Below are 17,786 nucleotides of genomic sequence, written 5' to 3' on the forward strand. Positions count from 1 at the left end.
ATTGTCTGATGTGAGGAAAAAAAAAATGTCTGGAGTGTAACATAAGTTGTTTTAAGTCCAAGGATAAGGTAAACCGTAAGTCCAACTTGTTCATTTCTAGCTCCATTTTGATTCTGGTGTATCCATCAGCCATCTTTTCTAAAACTTCTCTATAGTCCCAAGATTTTTTTTTTTTTTTTTTTTTAAAGCATACTGTACTGTTTTCTTTCCAAGCTTTCAGGTTGCCTGGAATACCAACACTGTCTCAGTGCTTTTAATCCTTCTCTCTGCCCATTATGATTTTTCCTTTGGAATTAATTATACTTTGTATTTCTCTATGGCATTTACTGTATTTTGCTTTATGGTTTTCATAATGTATTACTCTTTTTTCTAGAATCTAATTTCTTTGAGCAGGGTGTGCTATATTATTGACCAAATCCAGTGCTTTGCACGTAGTAGGTGAGTTTTAGTTGGTTGGCAGGTACAGTTATCTGTCATTCAAATCTATATCTGCATTTACAGATTCATTAGTATTTGTAATTCTCAACCCACATTGAGAAAATGCAAAGCTCATCATCCAGGGTCCAAGCAAAAGAGAGCCTTCATTTATAAGCTGAGGTGATCAGAGCCATATACCTACCATTGGGCCTATTTTGCTTTAGATCTCTTTCCCCCTTAACATTTTATTATGAAAATTTTTGAATATTAGGAATTAAATAGTGCACACCCATACCCTCATGATCTACATTCTATAATTAACATTTTGTTTTATTTGCTTTGTCACTTACCTATCCATTGCTTTATTCATCCAGTAATTTATCTTATTTTTTGATGTATGTCTAAGTATGTTGCAAATCTTTAGTACACTTCATTCCTAAATACTTCAGCATACATGTCATTAAGTAGAGTTGTGACTTTTTTCTCTTTTTAAAGGAATAAGATATGGATATAAACCCTTTCTCAGATTCCTGCTGGCTTCTTTCCTTCTTAGAGTTGTCATTCTTGTGTATGTTTTTCTATTTTTAGTATATATGTGTATATCCCTAAACTAAACAAACTGTTTTTAAAACATACATAAATGGCATCATGGATTACATAGTTCCTTTGCAACTTTTTTCACTCATTATTAATTTGAGATTTGTCTAGAGTCTATATTTAATCTCTGAGATCTGCTTTTGGCAGTAGTGAAAGATTGTGTAGACTCTGGAATTACTTCATTTATTTTTGTCTACTTAGTGTATTATGAGCTAGAAATGGTAAAAAAATTATTAACCTTTGAATCCTGTAAATTTATAAATTGATCTATAATTTATGGATGAGAATTTTACAAACATCGATTGCTAGGAGTTTGTAGCATTATTCCACTTTATCATTAATTTTGGAGTTACTTTTATGTGGCCGTAATAATTGTACCTACATACTGAATGTAGGTGTTGAAATCTAATCCATGTGTTCATAATGCATTTCTTAGCAACCACCAGTGTTCTTTTCAGTTGCTGTGCTTTTAAGAGCCAGTGGGGCTGCAACTTTGAGGAGGAAGTCTTAACGATATCTTTTTCTATTAATACAGCACAAGCAGCAACATAGATTACAATAGTTTTGACACCTTCTGCATTACTGCAGACCCAAATTAAAGGGTTTAAATTTGTCTCCAGTATTTAACATCAGTGCTGTTACTTTTTTCCTGACCTCATCAACACATTAGACATTATGAATGTTTCCTCGTATATTAAGCCTCAATTGGAGTTTCTTTTTTTAACTTACATCTTTATACACATTTCACCAAAAGATTGTAGAACATTTTACATATACTAATTATTATATTTCACATTGCTCCTTTAAAAGTGGTAAGCTTTTATGTATACTTTAACGGTAAAATAATTGCAAATATATATTATTTAATTTACCAGGTCAACACTTGTCACTACATCTTTACCTTTTTTCCCACTTCTCAATCCTCTGTATTAACACTGCTTAGTAGAATTTTCTGTGTTGATGGAAATTTTTTATATTTGCACTGTCCAGTATGGTAGCCACTAGCATTTGAAATAGGGCTAGGAACTGAGGAACCGGATTTTTCATTTTTATTAAAATTTAAATAGTCAAATATGGCTAGTGGCTACTGTATTAGACAGTACAGCTCTATAATCTCCACCATGCCAATAAACTGCTCTTGCAGCTAACCAGCCAGTCCCCTAGTTTCCCAGTCTCATCAGTATGTTTTGTTTGTCAGCTTCTTTGATTTTTCGCTGACATTTGATTGACTATATTCTTCTTTTACAAATGTTTTTCTTGGCACCTGTGCCTTCACTCTTTTCTAGTTTTTAGTCTTCCTTATTTTCTCTTCTTTGGCTGATAACTGGTGCTTTTAGGTATCTACTCTGGCTGTCTTTTGTTCTCAGAGCAGACTTTAGCTATTTATTCAACATTTACTGAGTATCTACTTTCTATCAGACACTGGGGCTAGAAAGAACTTACTCCTTATTTCAAGGAACTCCTGTGGTCTCAGCTGGCATCAGTGCTAAAGATGTTAAGAATTCTCTTTCCCCCACCTTTTGTACTTCCTTCCCAGTCTCCCTCCCTCCTCCCTCCCTCCTTTCCTCCTCTGTTTTTTTTCTTCCAAAGTCCAGACTCAGTAATTTGCTTCCTGTTGACAGGTGCCTCAGTTATGTACTAGGTATTGAACTTATCTCCCATTCCCAATACCCTCCCTCTTCAAATAAAAATTATTTTTTTATTCTCCCATCATTCTCCACATTATTACATCTATATGGCTTTTTTTTTTTTTTTTTAAGATTTTATTTATTTGGGAGAGAGAGAGTGGGAGAGAAAAAGAGAGCACTAGCAGAGGGAGAGGGAAAAGCAGGCTCCCCGCTGAGCAGGGAGCCTGACCTGAGGCTCAATCCCAGGGTCCTAGGATCATGACCCAAATTGAAGGCGGACACTTAACCAACTGAGCCACCCAGGCACCCCTGTATTGCTACTTAATTACTTGGAAAGCCTCTAATCTCATCTTTAACACATCATGTGACATTCATTGTCCTCGCCCTCAGGAGCTCTTAATGTTGATTCTCAGCCATTTTCTCTCCCTGATACATCCAAAGGATCCAATTCCTCCTTGTAGCTCTTTCCCCATTTGCTAATTATTGATTTATAGGTTGAGGTCTAAACTCCTTTAAAAAAAGCTCTTCATGATCTACTTTGAGAGTGAATACAGTCTACGCTCTAGCTATGCCAAGCCAATTAAATTTTCCCAAAATGCTGTTTCCTTTTCTTCTTCCTTATTTTACTAGAGTGAACTTACCATGTTTAAAGAATCGGTTCACTACCATTTTCTGATACTCCCTTCTCTAGACAGACAGTTGTTTCTTCTCTTTTCATCATCCTTATCACTATATCTAACAAATTAAATGCTTCCCTTGTAGTAGGCACTATTCTAAGTGCTTTTTATGACCTCATTTAATCATTATAATAGCATAGTCAGGTCTATAGGTCCTGAAACTGAGGTAGAGAGGGTAACTTTTCCACCCTGCTTTTCATTTGTGTGATTTAAAATTTTTTTAATAGGATTTATTTATTATAGCAGTTTTAGGCTTACAGAAATATTTTAAGAAAGTTCCCATATACTCCCTCTCTCCATTGAATTTCCACTCTCATTAGCATTTTTGCATTGCTGTGATAAATTTGTTAGGATTGATATGAGCCAGTATTGATACATTATTATTAACTACAGTCCATAGTTTACTTTAGGGATCACTCTTTCTGTCATACAGTTCTGTGAACTTTCACCAATGAAAAATGTATGATGTGATAGATCATGCAGAATAGTTTCACCACCCTAAAGGTGCCCTATGCACCTATTTATCCTTTCCCCACTATCAACCACTGATCTTTTTACTGTCCCTATAGTTTTGCTGGTTTCTAGAGGTCATGTAGTGGGAATCAAGCATTGAATGACCTTTTCAGACTGACTTCTTTCACTTAGCAATAACCATTTAAGGTTCTTCTTTTTTTGTGGCTTTGATAGCTCATTTCTTTTTATCACCAAAAATTATTCTAGTGTATGGATGTCCCACAGTTTACCCATTCATCTACTGAAGGATATCTTGCATGCTTCCAATTTGGGGTAATTATGCATAAAGTTGCTGTAAACATTTGTGTGCAGTTTTTGCATGAACATAGTTTTCAGCTCATTGGGGTAAATACCTAGGAGTACCATCGCTGGATCATATGCTCAGACTGTATATTTAGTTTTGTAAGAAACCACTAAACTGTCTACCAAAGTGGCCAGTTATCATTTTGCATTCCCACCAGCAATGAATGAGAGAGAGTTCTGTTGCTTCACATTCTTGCCAGAAATTGGGGTTGTCAGTGTTTTGGATTTTAACCATTCTGGTAAATGTGTACTGATATCTCATCACATTGTTTGAATTTTCAATATCCTAATAACATGATATTGAAATCTTTTCATGTGCGTATTTGTCATCCAGATGTCTTTTTTGGTGAGGTATCTGCTCAAATTTTTTGCCCATTTTTAAAAATTTATTTTTTTAAATTAACATATAATGTATTATTTGTTTCAGAGGTACAGGTCTGTGATTCATCAGTCTTATACTCAGTGCTCATTACAACATATACCCTCCCCAATGTCCATCACCCAGTTACCCCATTCCCCCCACCCCTCTCCCCTCCAGCAACCCTCAGTTTGTTTCCTAAGATTAAGAGTCTCTTATGGTTTGTCTCCCTCTCTGGTTTCATCTTGTTTCATTTTTTCCTCTCTTCCGCTATGATCCTCTGCCTTGTGTCTTAAATTCCACATATCAGTGAGATCATATGATAATTGTCATTCTCTGACTTATTTTGCTTAGCATAATACCCTCTAGTTCCATCCATGACATTGCAAACGGCAAGATTTCAATTTTTTGATGGCTGAGTAGTATTTCATTGTGTGTGTGTGTGTATATATATATATATATATATGCCCCTTTGGATCAATACATTTGTATCTTCGAGGTAAATACTTAGTAGTGCAGTTGCTGGATCATAGGGCAGCTCTATTTTCAACTTTTTGAGGAACCTCCATACTGTTTTTCAGAGTGGCTGCACCAGTTTGCATTCCCACCAACAGTGTAAACACAGTTTTATTTTTTCTTTCTAATTGGTATACTTTTCATTTTCTTTTCTTGTCTTACTGTATTAACTAGGATTTCCAGTAGAGTGTTGAAAAGGAGTAGTAAAAGGGATCATCCTTGTCTTGTTCCTTATCTTAGGAAGAAAACATTTACTTTTTCACCATGTAATGTTAGCTTTAAGGTTTTTGTAGATTTTCTTTATTAAGTTGAGGAAGTTCCCCTTTATTCTTAGTTTGCAAAGGGTTTTTGTCATGAGTCAATTTGTCATGGATTTTGTCAGATGCTTTTTTTGCATCTATTCTTATGATCCTGTGATTTTTTTCTAGCTTATTGACGTGATGGATTGCATTAATTGATTTTCAGATGTTGAACAAGCCTTGCATTCCTGGGATAAATCCCATTTGGTTGTGGCGCATAATTCTTTTGATACATTCTTGGATTTGCTAATACTGTGTTGAAGATTGTTTTTTCCATCTGTGTTCAGGAAAGAGATTGGTCTGTAATTTTCCTTTGTACTGTCTTTGGTTTTGATAATAAGGTTATGCTGGCCTCAAAGAGATTGTAGAGAATTGGTATCATTTCTTCCTTTAGTGTTAAGTAGAATTCACCATTGGAACCATCTGGGCCTAGTGCTTTCTGTTTTGGAACGTTAATTGTTGATTCAATTTTTTTAAATTTATTTATTTGACAGAGCACGCATGCACAAGCACAGGAAGCATCAGGCAGAGGGAGAGGGAGAAGCAGGCTCCCTACTGAGCAAGGAGCCCAACACGGGGTTCGATACCAGGACCCTGGGATCATGACCTGAGCTGAAGGCAGACACTTAACCGACTGAGCCACCCAGGCTTGATTCAATTTCTTTTCGTAGATGTAGGCCTATTCGAATTATCTACCTCTCCTTGTTTGGGTTTGGTACACTGTGTCTTTCAAGAAATTGGTCCATTTCATCTAAGTTATCAAATCAGTGGGCATAGGGTTATTCATGATACTCCTTGATAATCCTTTTAATGTCCATGAGATCAGTAGTGATGACCCCTATTTCAATTTTGATATTAATAACTTTAGTCTTCCCTTTTCTTGGTTAGCCTGGCTAGAGATCTATCAATTCGATGTTTTCAGAGAACCAGCTTTTGGTTTTATTCATTTTCTATGTTACTGTTTTCACTTTCACTAATTTCTGTTAGAGCAGAAATTGGAATTTTTATTTTTTCTCTCTTTGGATTTAATTTGCTCTTCTTTTTCTAGTTTCCTAGCTTAGATTATTTTATATCTTTCATCTTTTCTAATATGTATTTAATGCTATAAATTTCTATTTTTTTCTTTTTTTTAAAGATTTTTTTTGAGAGAGAGAGCTTGAGCAGGGGGAGGGGCAGAGGGAGAAGCAGACTCCCCGCTGAGCAGAGAGCCCGATGTGGGACTCGATCCCAGGATCCTGGGATCATGACCTGAGCTTAAGGCAGACGCTTTACTGACTGAGCCACCCAGCGCCCCTTAATGCTATAAATTTCTAAGTACTGCTTTTGCTGCATCTCACAAATTTTGATAAACTGTATTTTCATTTAGTTCAAAATATAATTTCTCTTGAGACTTCTTTGATCATTGTGACTTTAGACGTATGTTGTTTAATCTCCAGATGTTTTGGGATTTTTAACCATTTTCTGTTGATTTCTAACTTAATTTTATTGTGATCTGAAAGCATACTTTGAATAATTTGTTCTTTTAAATTTGTTAAGGTGTGTTTTATGGCCCAGAATGTGATCTGTCCTGGTGAGTGTTTCATGTAAGCTTGAGAAGAATGTGTAAAGTACGAAATGGGTTTCACCAGGACCAAATCAAGGTGTCTGTAGGGCTGCACTTCCTCTGGAGTCTCTAGAGGAGAATCTGTTTCCTTGCCTTTACTAGTAAGTTTCTAGAGGTTGCCTGCATTCTTTGGCTGATAGCTCCTTCCTCCATCTTTTAAAGTGCATCACTCAAACTCTGTTTTGTTTTTTAAGATTTTATTTATTTATTAGAGCATGAGCCGGGGGAGGAGCAGAGGGAGAGGGAGAAGCAGGCTCCCCGCTGAGCAGGAAGCCCGCCGTGGGGCTCCATCCCAGGTTCCAGGGATCATGACCTGAGCCAAATGCAGATGCTTAACCGACTGAGCCATCCAAGTGCCCCTCAATCTCTGTTTATGTGGTAACATTTCCTCTCTTTTACTGATTCTCCTTCATTCCTTTTTAAAGGACTCTAGTGATTACATTTTTCCCAGCTGGATAATCCAGGATAATCTCCCTATCCAAAATTTGTAACATAATCATACCTGTAAACTTCCTTACACCATATAAGGGAACACATTCATAGGTTCCAGGGATTAGGTATGGACATCTTGGGGGCAGAGGTGTGAAGGGCATTATTCTACTACCAGGGTAGTAGAGTCAGGATTTGAACTCAGTAAGCCTGCTCTTGGAACCATTTGTCTGCTCTTTCTGGCTTCCCTACTACCATTTACATCTAAGTGTCTTCTCTGTACTGTGTTTTAATTGTCTTTGTTTACCTTTCCCACTAGGATGTGACTCTTCTGAAACAGGACATAGAGCATTTGAACAAAATGAGTTCAGATAAAGGAAATTATATGAAATGATGAGGTATCAGCAACAGAGAGAATAACTCATTTGAATCTCCAGCCTTTTAAGGGTATATGCACATCTGACTTTTACAGTTAACCTCCAGTTACCTCCTAATGTTAATATAAATTAAATATTAAAATAAGTATATGCATATATATATCTAAATTTAAGTAGCCTGCTGTGGCTAGTGCCTACTATATTGGATAGCACAGCTCTGTAATCTCTACCATTCCACCAAAATGCTCTTAGAGAACTTTAATGCAAATGCTAAAGATGGTTTGTCTGAAATGAAAATTCTCCTAACAACTTACATTGCCTTAATTTTTGTTTTCTCTGGAACACCAGGGTGGCTCAGTTGTTAAGCATCTGCCTTCTGCTCAGGTCATGATCCCAGGATCCTGGGATTGAGCCCCTCAAAGGGCTCTTTGCCTAGCAGGGGGCCTGTTTCTCCTTCTCCCACTCCCCCTGCTTGTGTTCCTGCTCTCGCTATCTCTCTCTCTGTCAAATAAATAAATAAAATCTTTAAAAAAAAAAAAAAATTTTGTTATTTCTTTTCGTGGGCACAGAGGTAAGGACTAAATGATACACGTTTTAGAGGAGTTTTATGTCATTATAAGCAATTTTAGATAGAACAGACTTGCTAGACACTCTTCTTCCAGTCACTGAAGAACATTTTATTAAAAAGCCTTGATGGTTTTATTTTGTCATTTTCCTTTACTCCTAGAAATACTTCGTGAGAATTTAACTATTGTCACAGGCTACTCTAATAAAGTATTGTGTGAAACCACATTTGGGTAGTGTTTTCATTACCCTAGCAAATTTAACTACATTTCTATGCAGTTTATGTAAACCCCACCCATACTTTAACCTGCTTCCCATTTTGATGAGGTTCAATCAGGGGAAAAAGCAACAACAAAAAAATCTTCCTGTGTGGCCTGTAGATATCAGATCTGAAGATTATTAATGCATTTCCAGCCAGGGACCATAAGCAAACAAGCTCTCCTACAGATAACTACACCCTTCCTGTTTGGGATTGAGTTTACTGTGGAACAGATTTCGGAAATAGGTTTCTGACAGTTGTGAATTTTATTTATAAAATGTTGTAGGGTGAGGTTCTTCCTTTAACAAAAACTAATTATTTCCTGTCTAATGCCCAACCAGTACGTTTTAAACAGTCTTTTAGAAAATTTACCCCTTCGAGAGAATTCTGTTGCTCTGGGCAGTTCTGGTTGTTCTTGTCAACTAATGTACAAACATTTGCCTGTTACAATGAATAATTCATAAAGGACTTACAATTAAAAATAAAACACAATCTTTAAATGCTTGTATTATCTTGTCTCCAGAGTGATAGTTTACAGTTTAAGTAAATACATGAACACATTTTAATGTGTTTGTACCTTTGATATGCAAATCTGTAGCACATTTATGTTCAGTAAATATGCTAAACGAAGAGTTACAGTTTAGGGAAAACAGCAGATTTACATTAAAGAATTTGCAGGTTAATTCACAGAGTAACATTATCCTCATCTACTACATCTGTTAAAAAGAAGCCTGTAAAATTCAGGCCACCCACAAAGTGGTCTGCTGAGGCCTGTGGTTGGTGTTAGAATGCTGTTATTATGTGGGCTGACTGGTTTGGTAAGGAATTTACCTCCACTAGGAATGAAACATCATGGTTCTGACTTTCCCCATGGGGACTGCATTGGCTTGACTTAGGTACTATGTTTAAACCAGTCAATGTGCTCCGTTGCCTTGACATCATATAGTAGTATCATGTGAATGGTGTACTGTTTTCTAAGTTAGTTTGTTAGAGTAGTAATATCAGTTCTGTACCACGTAAACCTTAGGATAAACTGGGATAAATGGTTGGTGTAGATAGCTGAGAATTAAACTTAATGGCTATTATGATTAAATCTTATCACACACAAACACATGGGAGCAGGGGCTGAGATGGAGAAAGTAGCTAAGTTTTTACATATTTCAATTTCTGTGTTCATTGAAGAACTTACTCTGTTAATTTCCTTGGGGCTTGTGGAATGGTTTTTAAGAGCAAGGAAATGAATTTATTAGTACAATTTAGCAACCAAGTACTGCGAGTTAAAATTAAATATTCTTCTTGAAATAGCTATTGTTAAGGGATAAAAAAAGTATTGCAGACATTTAAAAAATAACAGCAGCAACTACCACAAGAACTAGTAGTGATCACTGGAGGAATAAAAACTCGTAAGCCAAGTAGTGTCTCAAATCCCTTCTTTCTAAAGTTTTTCAAAATGAATAAATCCTTTTTCAGAGAAAAAGCATGTTATATTGTTTTTGTTATATTTAGAAAAATTAAAATTCATGTAACAGTTCTTTAAAATCAGGTAATTTGTATTTCACTTACTTTTCATGGATACTTAACTGTAATTTTTCTTTAAATACATGAATTAAAGAGTATGAGAAATAGCATAGAAATCTAAACTGCATTTTGTGACTACAAATCAAGGAAATGATATTTAGTGGGGAGAAAACCTAGCAATTTTTGGACAGGGAATAATATCTAAGTGCCACTGATAAAGATTATATATACATATTGAAGTAAAAAATATATATATATACACACACATGTATACATGTGTATGTGTATATATGTGTGTGTTTATATATACATATATGTGTATACACATAAAGGAACATCTGTATATAACATTGTTTTGATCTTAACTCTGCCTTGATGACTTTAATTGTGGTTAAATATTTATAACTTAAAAAGTTTTTTTCAAATAGATACTTTAGTCTTTTGTTTGTTGTATACTAAGCAAAATTTTGAATTTGTCATCTGTTCATGATTCAAAGAATCTAAAGTTAGGGGCTTAGAAACGTTTTTCTTCCAAACAAGCAAATGAATAAAGCCATGAATGTGCCTTAGCAAGCCTTTGTTCTTAGTTCTTCTCTAGTCTGATGTCCTTTTAGTAGACTGCCTAATGCTGACAAATGCCATGCCTAACTTCTGTAGTCAGTGATGTGGCATATCAGTGTTTTTCTACTCATTCACGTTGTCAGCAAATCTCAGAAATAGAGGCTTAAATAGCATTTGACAGTAGTGACTACTCAAGGGTGAGGGAGGTTCAGTTGTATTATTGTATCTCCCTTTTAGGCTTTAGCGTCATCATTTTGCTAACTGAATCAGCTCAGTGTTTGGCTAATTATTTTTACTCTTAGCTAACCACAATATATTTCACCTTTCTAGGTTTACCGACAAGACTGTGAAACTTTCGGGATGGTTGTGAAAATGCTGATTGAAAAAGATCCTTCATTAGAAAAGTCTGTACAATTTGCATTGAGACAGAATTTACATGAAATAGGTGAGCGGTGTGTTGAAGAACTCAAGCATTTCATTGCAGAGTATGACACCTCTAGTCAAGATTTTGGAGAGCCTTTTTAGAAAATTACTTGCTCAGGCAACAAAAATGTTTCTAGCGGTTTGTTTTTTTTCCCTGGATTGTGTAAATCCTTAATATATGGAATTTTTGTGATGAAGAGAAATACTTTGATAGTTGACTACATTTCCAATGTCAAGTAAACATCTAAAACAGTCTAAGATATTTTAATTAGAATTTTAAAATCTACATGTAGAGCCTCGTAATCCATACTTCTCTTTTTCCCCCCTAAAATGATGGGTCAGTTAATTTTTCAAGCTTTGAAAAAGCAGTCCTGGAGAACAGCTCATGTTCTCTTGTCTTCTGTAGTATGCGATCATTTGTTTTGGTCACACTAGTGTAATTTATTAGGTTAGAGATCATTCCACTTAAAACATTTATAGTCTTTTTGCATTTCATAGTCAGTGATACCATGTGAAAATGTTAGAATTCTGAGTTGTGATTTTATTGACTTGTTGCTTGCTTATTTTAGGCTTTGTAACTTTTAATATGTTCAAGTATACTATCCAAATAAACTGAATACTTAAGCGTCTATAGAATATTTGCTTTGAGATTCTCATTGTGATAAAATACAGCACTTAAATCTGAAAAAGACCTCATAATAAAATCCTATTTTCCAAGTAAATGAACTCAATGTTTTCTGTTAAAATAATCCTGAAACTCCTAACCATTCTCACAGATATGAGTCTTAAACAGTATCATATATAAGAAAGAGAAGGGACAATTTGAAATAAAAGAAAGCTCTTTTCAAGTTGAGGTTTCTTTAGAATCTTCTAATTGAAAGAGAGAAATTTAGAATATGAGGGAGTAGTACTGGAGTTTCATTTTTTCCCCAGGCCCATATTTTTCATCTCAAAAAAGAAGGTCCTTGATAATATATCCATAATCAAACCATTTACAGATGATGCCTTTGTTAATCTCTGTTTGTAGTCTTAACAAGATCTTTGTTCTGATGCCCTTTTTAGGGGTCCTCAAAAGTGTCCTTTAAAGAAACAAAGCAGAGTAGGCAGTAAGCCCAGCACAATTACCCCTCACCAAGCAGTTTATGTAAACAGTTCTTCATGAGTGAGCCATCCAAATCACGAGTTAACTGGGACCATTAGGATATTCCACTCATTTCCTGATCCCTTCCAGGTGACCAGTGGCATTTAGCCAAAATATGTATTTCTGTGGCATTAGGAAACCTTAAAAATCATGCTTGTTATTACTACCCAGTTTCATTATCCCCCCATCCTCTTTCCATTTCCATTCTCTTCTCACTTAAATTCTGGTGTTATCTTTAGTGGCCTATATTGATAATATCTAAAGAGCTACCCCAGAAGAGAGAAAAATTGTATTAAAAGTAGAAACAGCAGTACATTTGGTGAATCCTATAATGTGTATTATGCCATTCCACAAATGTAAAAACTACTTGAACACAATTATTTTCTTAAGTTTTCTATATGAGATTGCCTTGAACTCTTATTTTTTGCCATTTAGATATTGTACATAAAACTAAACCCCACATGTCATCTCTGGTAGTCTAATTCCCTCATTATGAACAGTGATTTTATTTGTTACCCACTTAGAAAGACCAAGAAAATACTGATACTGTTTCTTCCCTTACCCCCTTGTTTTTCTTTTCCTTAAATATTCTGATTCCAGGATTTAATTCCTGTAGTCAAGATGTCACAAGTTTAAAAATAAAAGTTAAGACACTACCACCAAGGCAAAGGATTTGTACATTTTGTTGAAATTCATTAAACTGGAAATTCATTCAACTAGAGGTTTTACTTACAGACTCATTTAAATGTAGGTTCAACCAATACTTTCTTCTTCTCCCCTTCCCCCAAATTACATTCAACATTTAAAGCTGTTTATAGCTTGCCATCACCATTATTCTGGTAGGCTTGTCAGTGTTAAATCTGTTTGTTTTTGACAGCTTTTTAAAGACCAATTTTAGGATAGTTGAATTCAGATATGTACCAGAGTGTGTATTTTGCAAAATGTTCTTGATTAAAGAAATTTGTAAATTATCCATCGTTTTTGAGTATGCCCAGTTGATATGATAAATTTTTCATTGTCTTACCATAAAGCCTTGATGATCAACAGGGGGAAAGCACTATTGTGAAGCTTTTTGTGAATTTTAAAAGTGCAAAATAAAGCAACTAGGTTTAAATAATTGGATTGTCTTTTTTTCTCTTTAACAGGCTTAAAGTATTTTCCTGAAATGTAGACTTTTATTACTCTCTACTGCAAGATTACTCAATGTTCAGTTTACCTACTCAGCAGCAGGATGGAAGAACTGAGAAACCATTAACTTTGGTGACTTAAGGTGTCTTGATATCTGAGCAAGCAATTAAATGAGATGAGATTGAGCACACAGAAGTGCTCAATAATTGTGTTATTACGAATCTAAGTTTCAGAAATAGTAGGATTAAAATCCTATCTCTGTATAGTAACCTCTGGAGGAACCACATCTTCGTGACCCAATTCCTAACACAGTTTGGAATGTTGTAGGTACTTGTCTTCATTGACACTTCACAAAAGAAGTGACATTTGACTCCTAGGTCTTGGAGGACTAGGACTTTCCGGCAGAGAAGGGGACGTAATAGAAGTCTAGGAAGAGGGGAATGGTATAGGGAAAGACACAGGCCTGTATGACTGAAGCTGGTTGGGAAAGATGATGGGCAACAAATGTAGGAAAAGATAGGTTGACAGCAGAATGAATGATTCTGAGTGCTTGTAGCTTTATCCTTTCTCTCCTACTTATTCAAGAATAACATTTGAAAATACTACCTTTGAAAATATTACCTTTATATTTTTGCCAAATATATTGATTTCTCACAGCCCCTCAGCCACTTAGCAACTGAGCCGGTTTATAGACCTAGAACCTCTTGAAGAAAGGGGAAGCCGGCTCCCCTTCAGAAAGGACTCCGCATGCACTGCCCAAATATTATACACTGGTTTCAGCTTCATTTCAGAATTGCCTGCAAGGGAACCTGAACTCCAAAGAAAGCTGTAACAGTTCTTTGGTGCAACTTTGGAGATGATGATCTTGTCATCCCTGAAGTATTCATGGTGGACAGTATTCAGTGTTGAGGGCAGCCGGCCCCCCAGGTGACTTTATAACTGTAACACTGCTCAGCCTGGCACCTGGAGCTCCTGTGAGTAATGGCCACACTCTGCTGGCCAGACCAAGGTTTGCGGGTGATACACAATACATTTACCATCTCCTTCCTGCCTGTTCTCTTGAGAGCACTGATGTTACTCAGTTCAGTGGGAAAAAAAAAAAGTGGTGGCGGAAGGAATGACTAGTAACTAAGGCAGTTAGCAGAATCTTTTCTGCCGCTTTTCATGGTAATGGAGTTGAAATAGAGTCACATGACTGCCTCATTAGGACTACATTTGCTATATTCCCCTTTGTAGTTAGGTGTGACCAAGTGACTAAGTCCATTCCTATGGAGTTTGAGTGGAAGTATTTCTCTTATGAGCTGGGACCCTTAGGACAGTAGATAGGCTCCTCTGTGCTCTCTTTTCTCCCTTCCCCAAAGTAGTAGCCATGGGTACTCAGCCTTGATTTGTTGCAGAGCCACAAGATGGAAGGAACTTGGATCCCTGCATGACCACATAGAATACCGAACTGTTATGTGACAGAGAGGAATAAATGCCCTCGTTGTTTAAGCCACATTACTGGTTTTTTCTTAGCAGCTCACCTTTTGTTCAAATTAATGTAAATGGTATTTGAGGGTTGGCTTCACTGAAGTTGGCTCTCAGGAGGCTGTACCAGTCCTGCCTTTCCATTGTAACAACTGATCTTGGGGTAATGGGGACCCTTTATATAAAAGGCTTTGTCAGTCCACTGAGTTAATTCCAAGTTGTATTTAAAATCTCACTTGATGACAAGTGTCATTAAAGACTGATGCACGTTTGTGTAGCGGCAGAGGCAGCCTGATGACACAGCACGTCATTGTTTGAGCTCTGTTCCCAAAGATGAATAGTGTTTCTAATGTTAGACCATTATCACTAAAATTGTATAGGGTTTTAAAGTTTTTTTCACTGTGTATGTGTGAGTGAAAAGGTAGAGGTTTACTGAAATAAGAACATTTGAGAACATATAAGCTAGAAAGTAACCACAACATCCGCGGACATTTGCTGCAAGGGGACATCTGAGGTATGTACCCACTACTTAGGCTGCCCATGTGCTAGCACATTTTTCCTGGTTGGAATACATAGAAGATAGGGAGGGGACAGAGCTGCCCTGGCTACTGACCATACAACCTGCCCGTCTGCACCTTCAGGGAAGTTCCTCTTGCCCAGGGCCGAGTTCCTGGGGGCACTTGCTGGTACCCCCATTCTTGGTAGAGAGGTGGAGATCCTACTGTTGTTGGGGACAGTGAGCATTCACTGAGTGGGTAAGTCTGGGCAAGCTACCTGGGGAAAGGGAGAGGATCCAATGACCAGGAAAGTGTGCAGTCCCATCATCCTCCCAAGTGGGAAGACTCCTATCCTTTGTGATCAAACCCCTGAGAAAGACACACTGGCCAGATGTCTGCAACACCTTCAAGTGGGCCCAGCACCAGCCAGCTGGGTTCCTCTCTGGCACCAGATCCCAGGTGCCCTTCTCTGCCCGCACCCTATGCTTGCCTGGTGGGGAAGGTGGGGAAGGCTTCTGAAGCCAGAATAGGGTCAGCCTCCAGTAGATGGGAAAGTATGTGTGTGTTGTGTGTTGTGGAGGGTTGGGGGAGGGGAGAGAGAAAATGCAGTTCAACAGCACTGTACCTTACCAGGCTGGGGTATCTGTTTTGTGCTCAAGCTTTTGATTTCCTCCCCTCTCCTTTTCTAGATAGGACTGAACATTAGCAACCTGAGGGCTCCTGCTGGCATGCCCTCCCACCACAGCCTGATGACACCATAGTGGGTGGTGGTCTGTGAACACTGCAGGGCTTACTCATTTGAGAGGTGAGCGCTGTGTGAGAATCACATTTTCTTTACCATATAGGAGCAGCCTGCCCCCCACCCCCACCCCAAGAGTCCAAGAGGAGAGACAGAGTTTCCTCAGCATCTCCTCATCCCCTGGGATGGCTTAACCTCTGCAAGGCCTATGGCCTCCATGGCCTGCCTTTGTCCTGAGGTGGGGATGTTGAATGAAGGGGAGAGATCCTGCCCACACCTTGGTAAGCTGGGGTTAGGGGTACAGAACTAGCCCTGCTTTGGCAGAAATTTCCTGTTTTTTTAAACTTTGTATTCTACTTCTGTAAAGTAGAATCTTAGTGTATTATATTGGATGTAGGTTAAAATATATTTCAGGTTAATTTATCAAATACTTCGTAAGATTCTGAAAAACACCATGTATTCAGTTATTTCACTACCTGAACAAGGTTAGGACCACCTTTGTAGTGTCTTTTGATTCATACTTTCACATATAATAAGCCAATGGAGATTGTATTCTCCTTTTACAGTCAAGAGCAGGGGAAGTTATAACTTGCCTAAGGTCATATAGCTGGAAGTGGCAGAGCCAGAGTTTTGCCCAAATCTTTCAACTCTAAAGTCAGTGTTCTTAGACGAAGTGAAGTTTGGTGGTCATTCAGAACTAGGTTAAAATCCTGACTCCCGCACACACTGGCTGTTTGATGTATGTGCAGTTAATGTCTAATGTAATTGAATGGCTAATATAAAAATAACTCTACCAAAAGCTTTTGAGAAAATTCAAATCCTAGTTCAGTAGATTTTTGTTTTTCATTTTATCCTCAGTTGCTAATACCTTCCATATTGGTTCCTAGGACTTCTGTTTTGGAGCTATTTTATGAAACACCTTTGAGATTCACCAGGGGTAGTTATGAGGCAAGCAGCACGTAGGGTTACAGCCCTCACAGCCACAGTGTAGCCTAGGGCTCGGCTTTTCAGCTGCTATATCATATAAAAATAACTCTACCAAAAGCTTTTGAGAAAATTCAAATCCTAGTTCAGTAGATTTTTGTTTTTCATTTTATCCTCAGTTGCTAATACCTTCCATATTGGTTCCTAGGACTTCTGTTTTGGAGCTATTTTATGAAACACCTTTGAGATTCACCAGGGGTAGTTATGAGGCAAGCAGCACGTAGGGTTACAGCCCTCACAGCCACAGTGTAGCCTAGGGCTCGGCTTTTCAGCTGCTATATCCCTGGACCCATGGTGGGGTTTAAGAAGAGCCATTTAAGTGGAATGAACTTGGTAATTAAACTCTCCCTTTCTAGGAACCAAGATTAAACAAACATAGTTAACACCTTTTCAGCTTTGCTTACAACATGTTTAGAGATTCAAGAATAAGATTACTACCAGTAGCAGCCCTCTAAGATGTAGAAAAAAATCTCATCCTTCTGGTAATTGGAGAGAAATAACATGAGGGAGGAAAATATCTTGCCTCCCAACTGTCTCCTTGATGAAGACAAAGCCAATCTGAAGCTTATGCCCTGGTAGGGAAGTAAGCATCCTGACTTTTCCCCCATGATTTGGTTTAGCCCATGCCCACTGAGAGTACAAAGCATTAATAGAAAAATAAAAAATTAATAGACAAAAGCCCCAACCCTTTAAAAGTTCCCTACTCCCGTGAGTTCCCAGCTCCCTCTTTGGAGGGGATCGTCCTTTCAGGGATCATCATACCAAGTATGTTGGTAAATGAAAGAGTC

At 37.4% G+C, this 17,786-nt stretch overlaps 1 protein-coding gene across 10 annotated transcripts in view; it reads left to right on the forward strand.

The window, feature by feature from the left end:
- PPHLN1 (periphilin 1) overlaps window positions 1-13,300 on the forward strand; it is a 153,573-nt gene extending 140,273 nt beyond the window's left edge. For all 10 annotated transcript variants that reach the window (XM_036065612.2, XM_036065619.2, XM_036065610.2 and 7 more), the window contains one exon: window positions 10,950-13,300. In XM_036065612.2, coding sequence (XP_035921505.2) covers window positions 10,950-11,144 — 195 coding nt within the window. In that variant the 3' untranslated portion in view covers window positions 11,145-13,300. The remainder of the gene's footprint in view (window positions 1-10,949) is intronic.
- The last annotated feature ends 4,486 nt before the right edge of the window (window positions 13,301-17,786 follow it).

The sequence above is a fragment of the Halichoerus grypus genome, chromosome 6, assembly GCF_964656455.1.
Source record: "Halichoerus grypus chromosome 6, mHalGry1.hap1.1, whole genome shotgun sequence".
In the NCBI taxonomy this organism is placed as follows: domain Eukaryota; kingdom Metazoa; phylum Chordata; class Mammalia; order Carnivora; family Phocidae; genus Halichoerus; species Halichoerus grypus.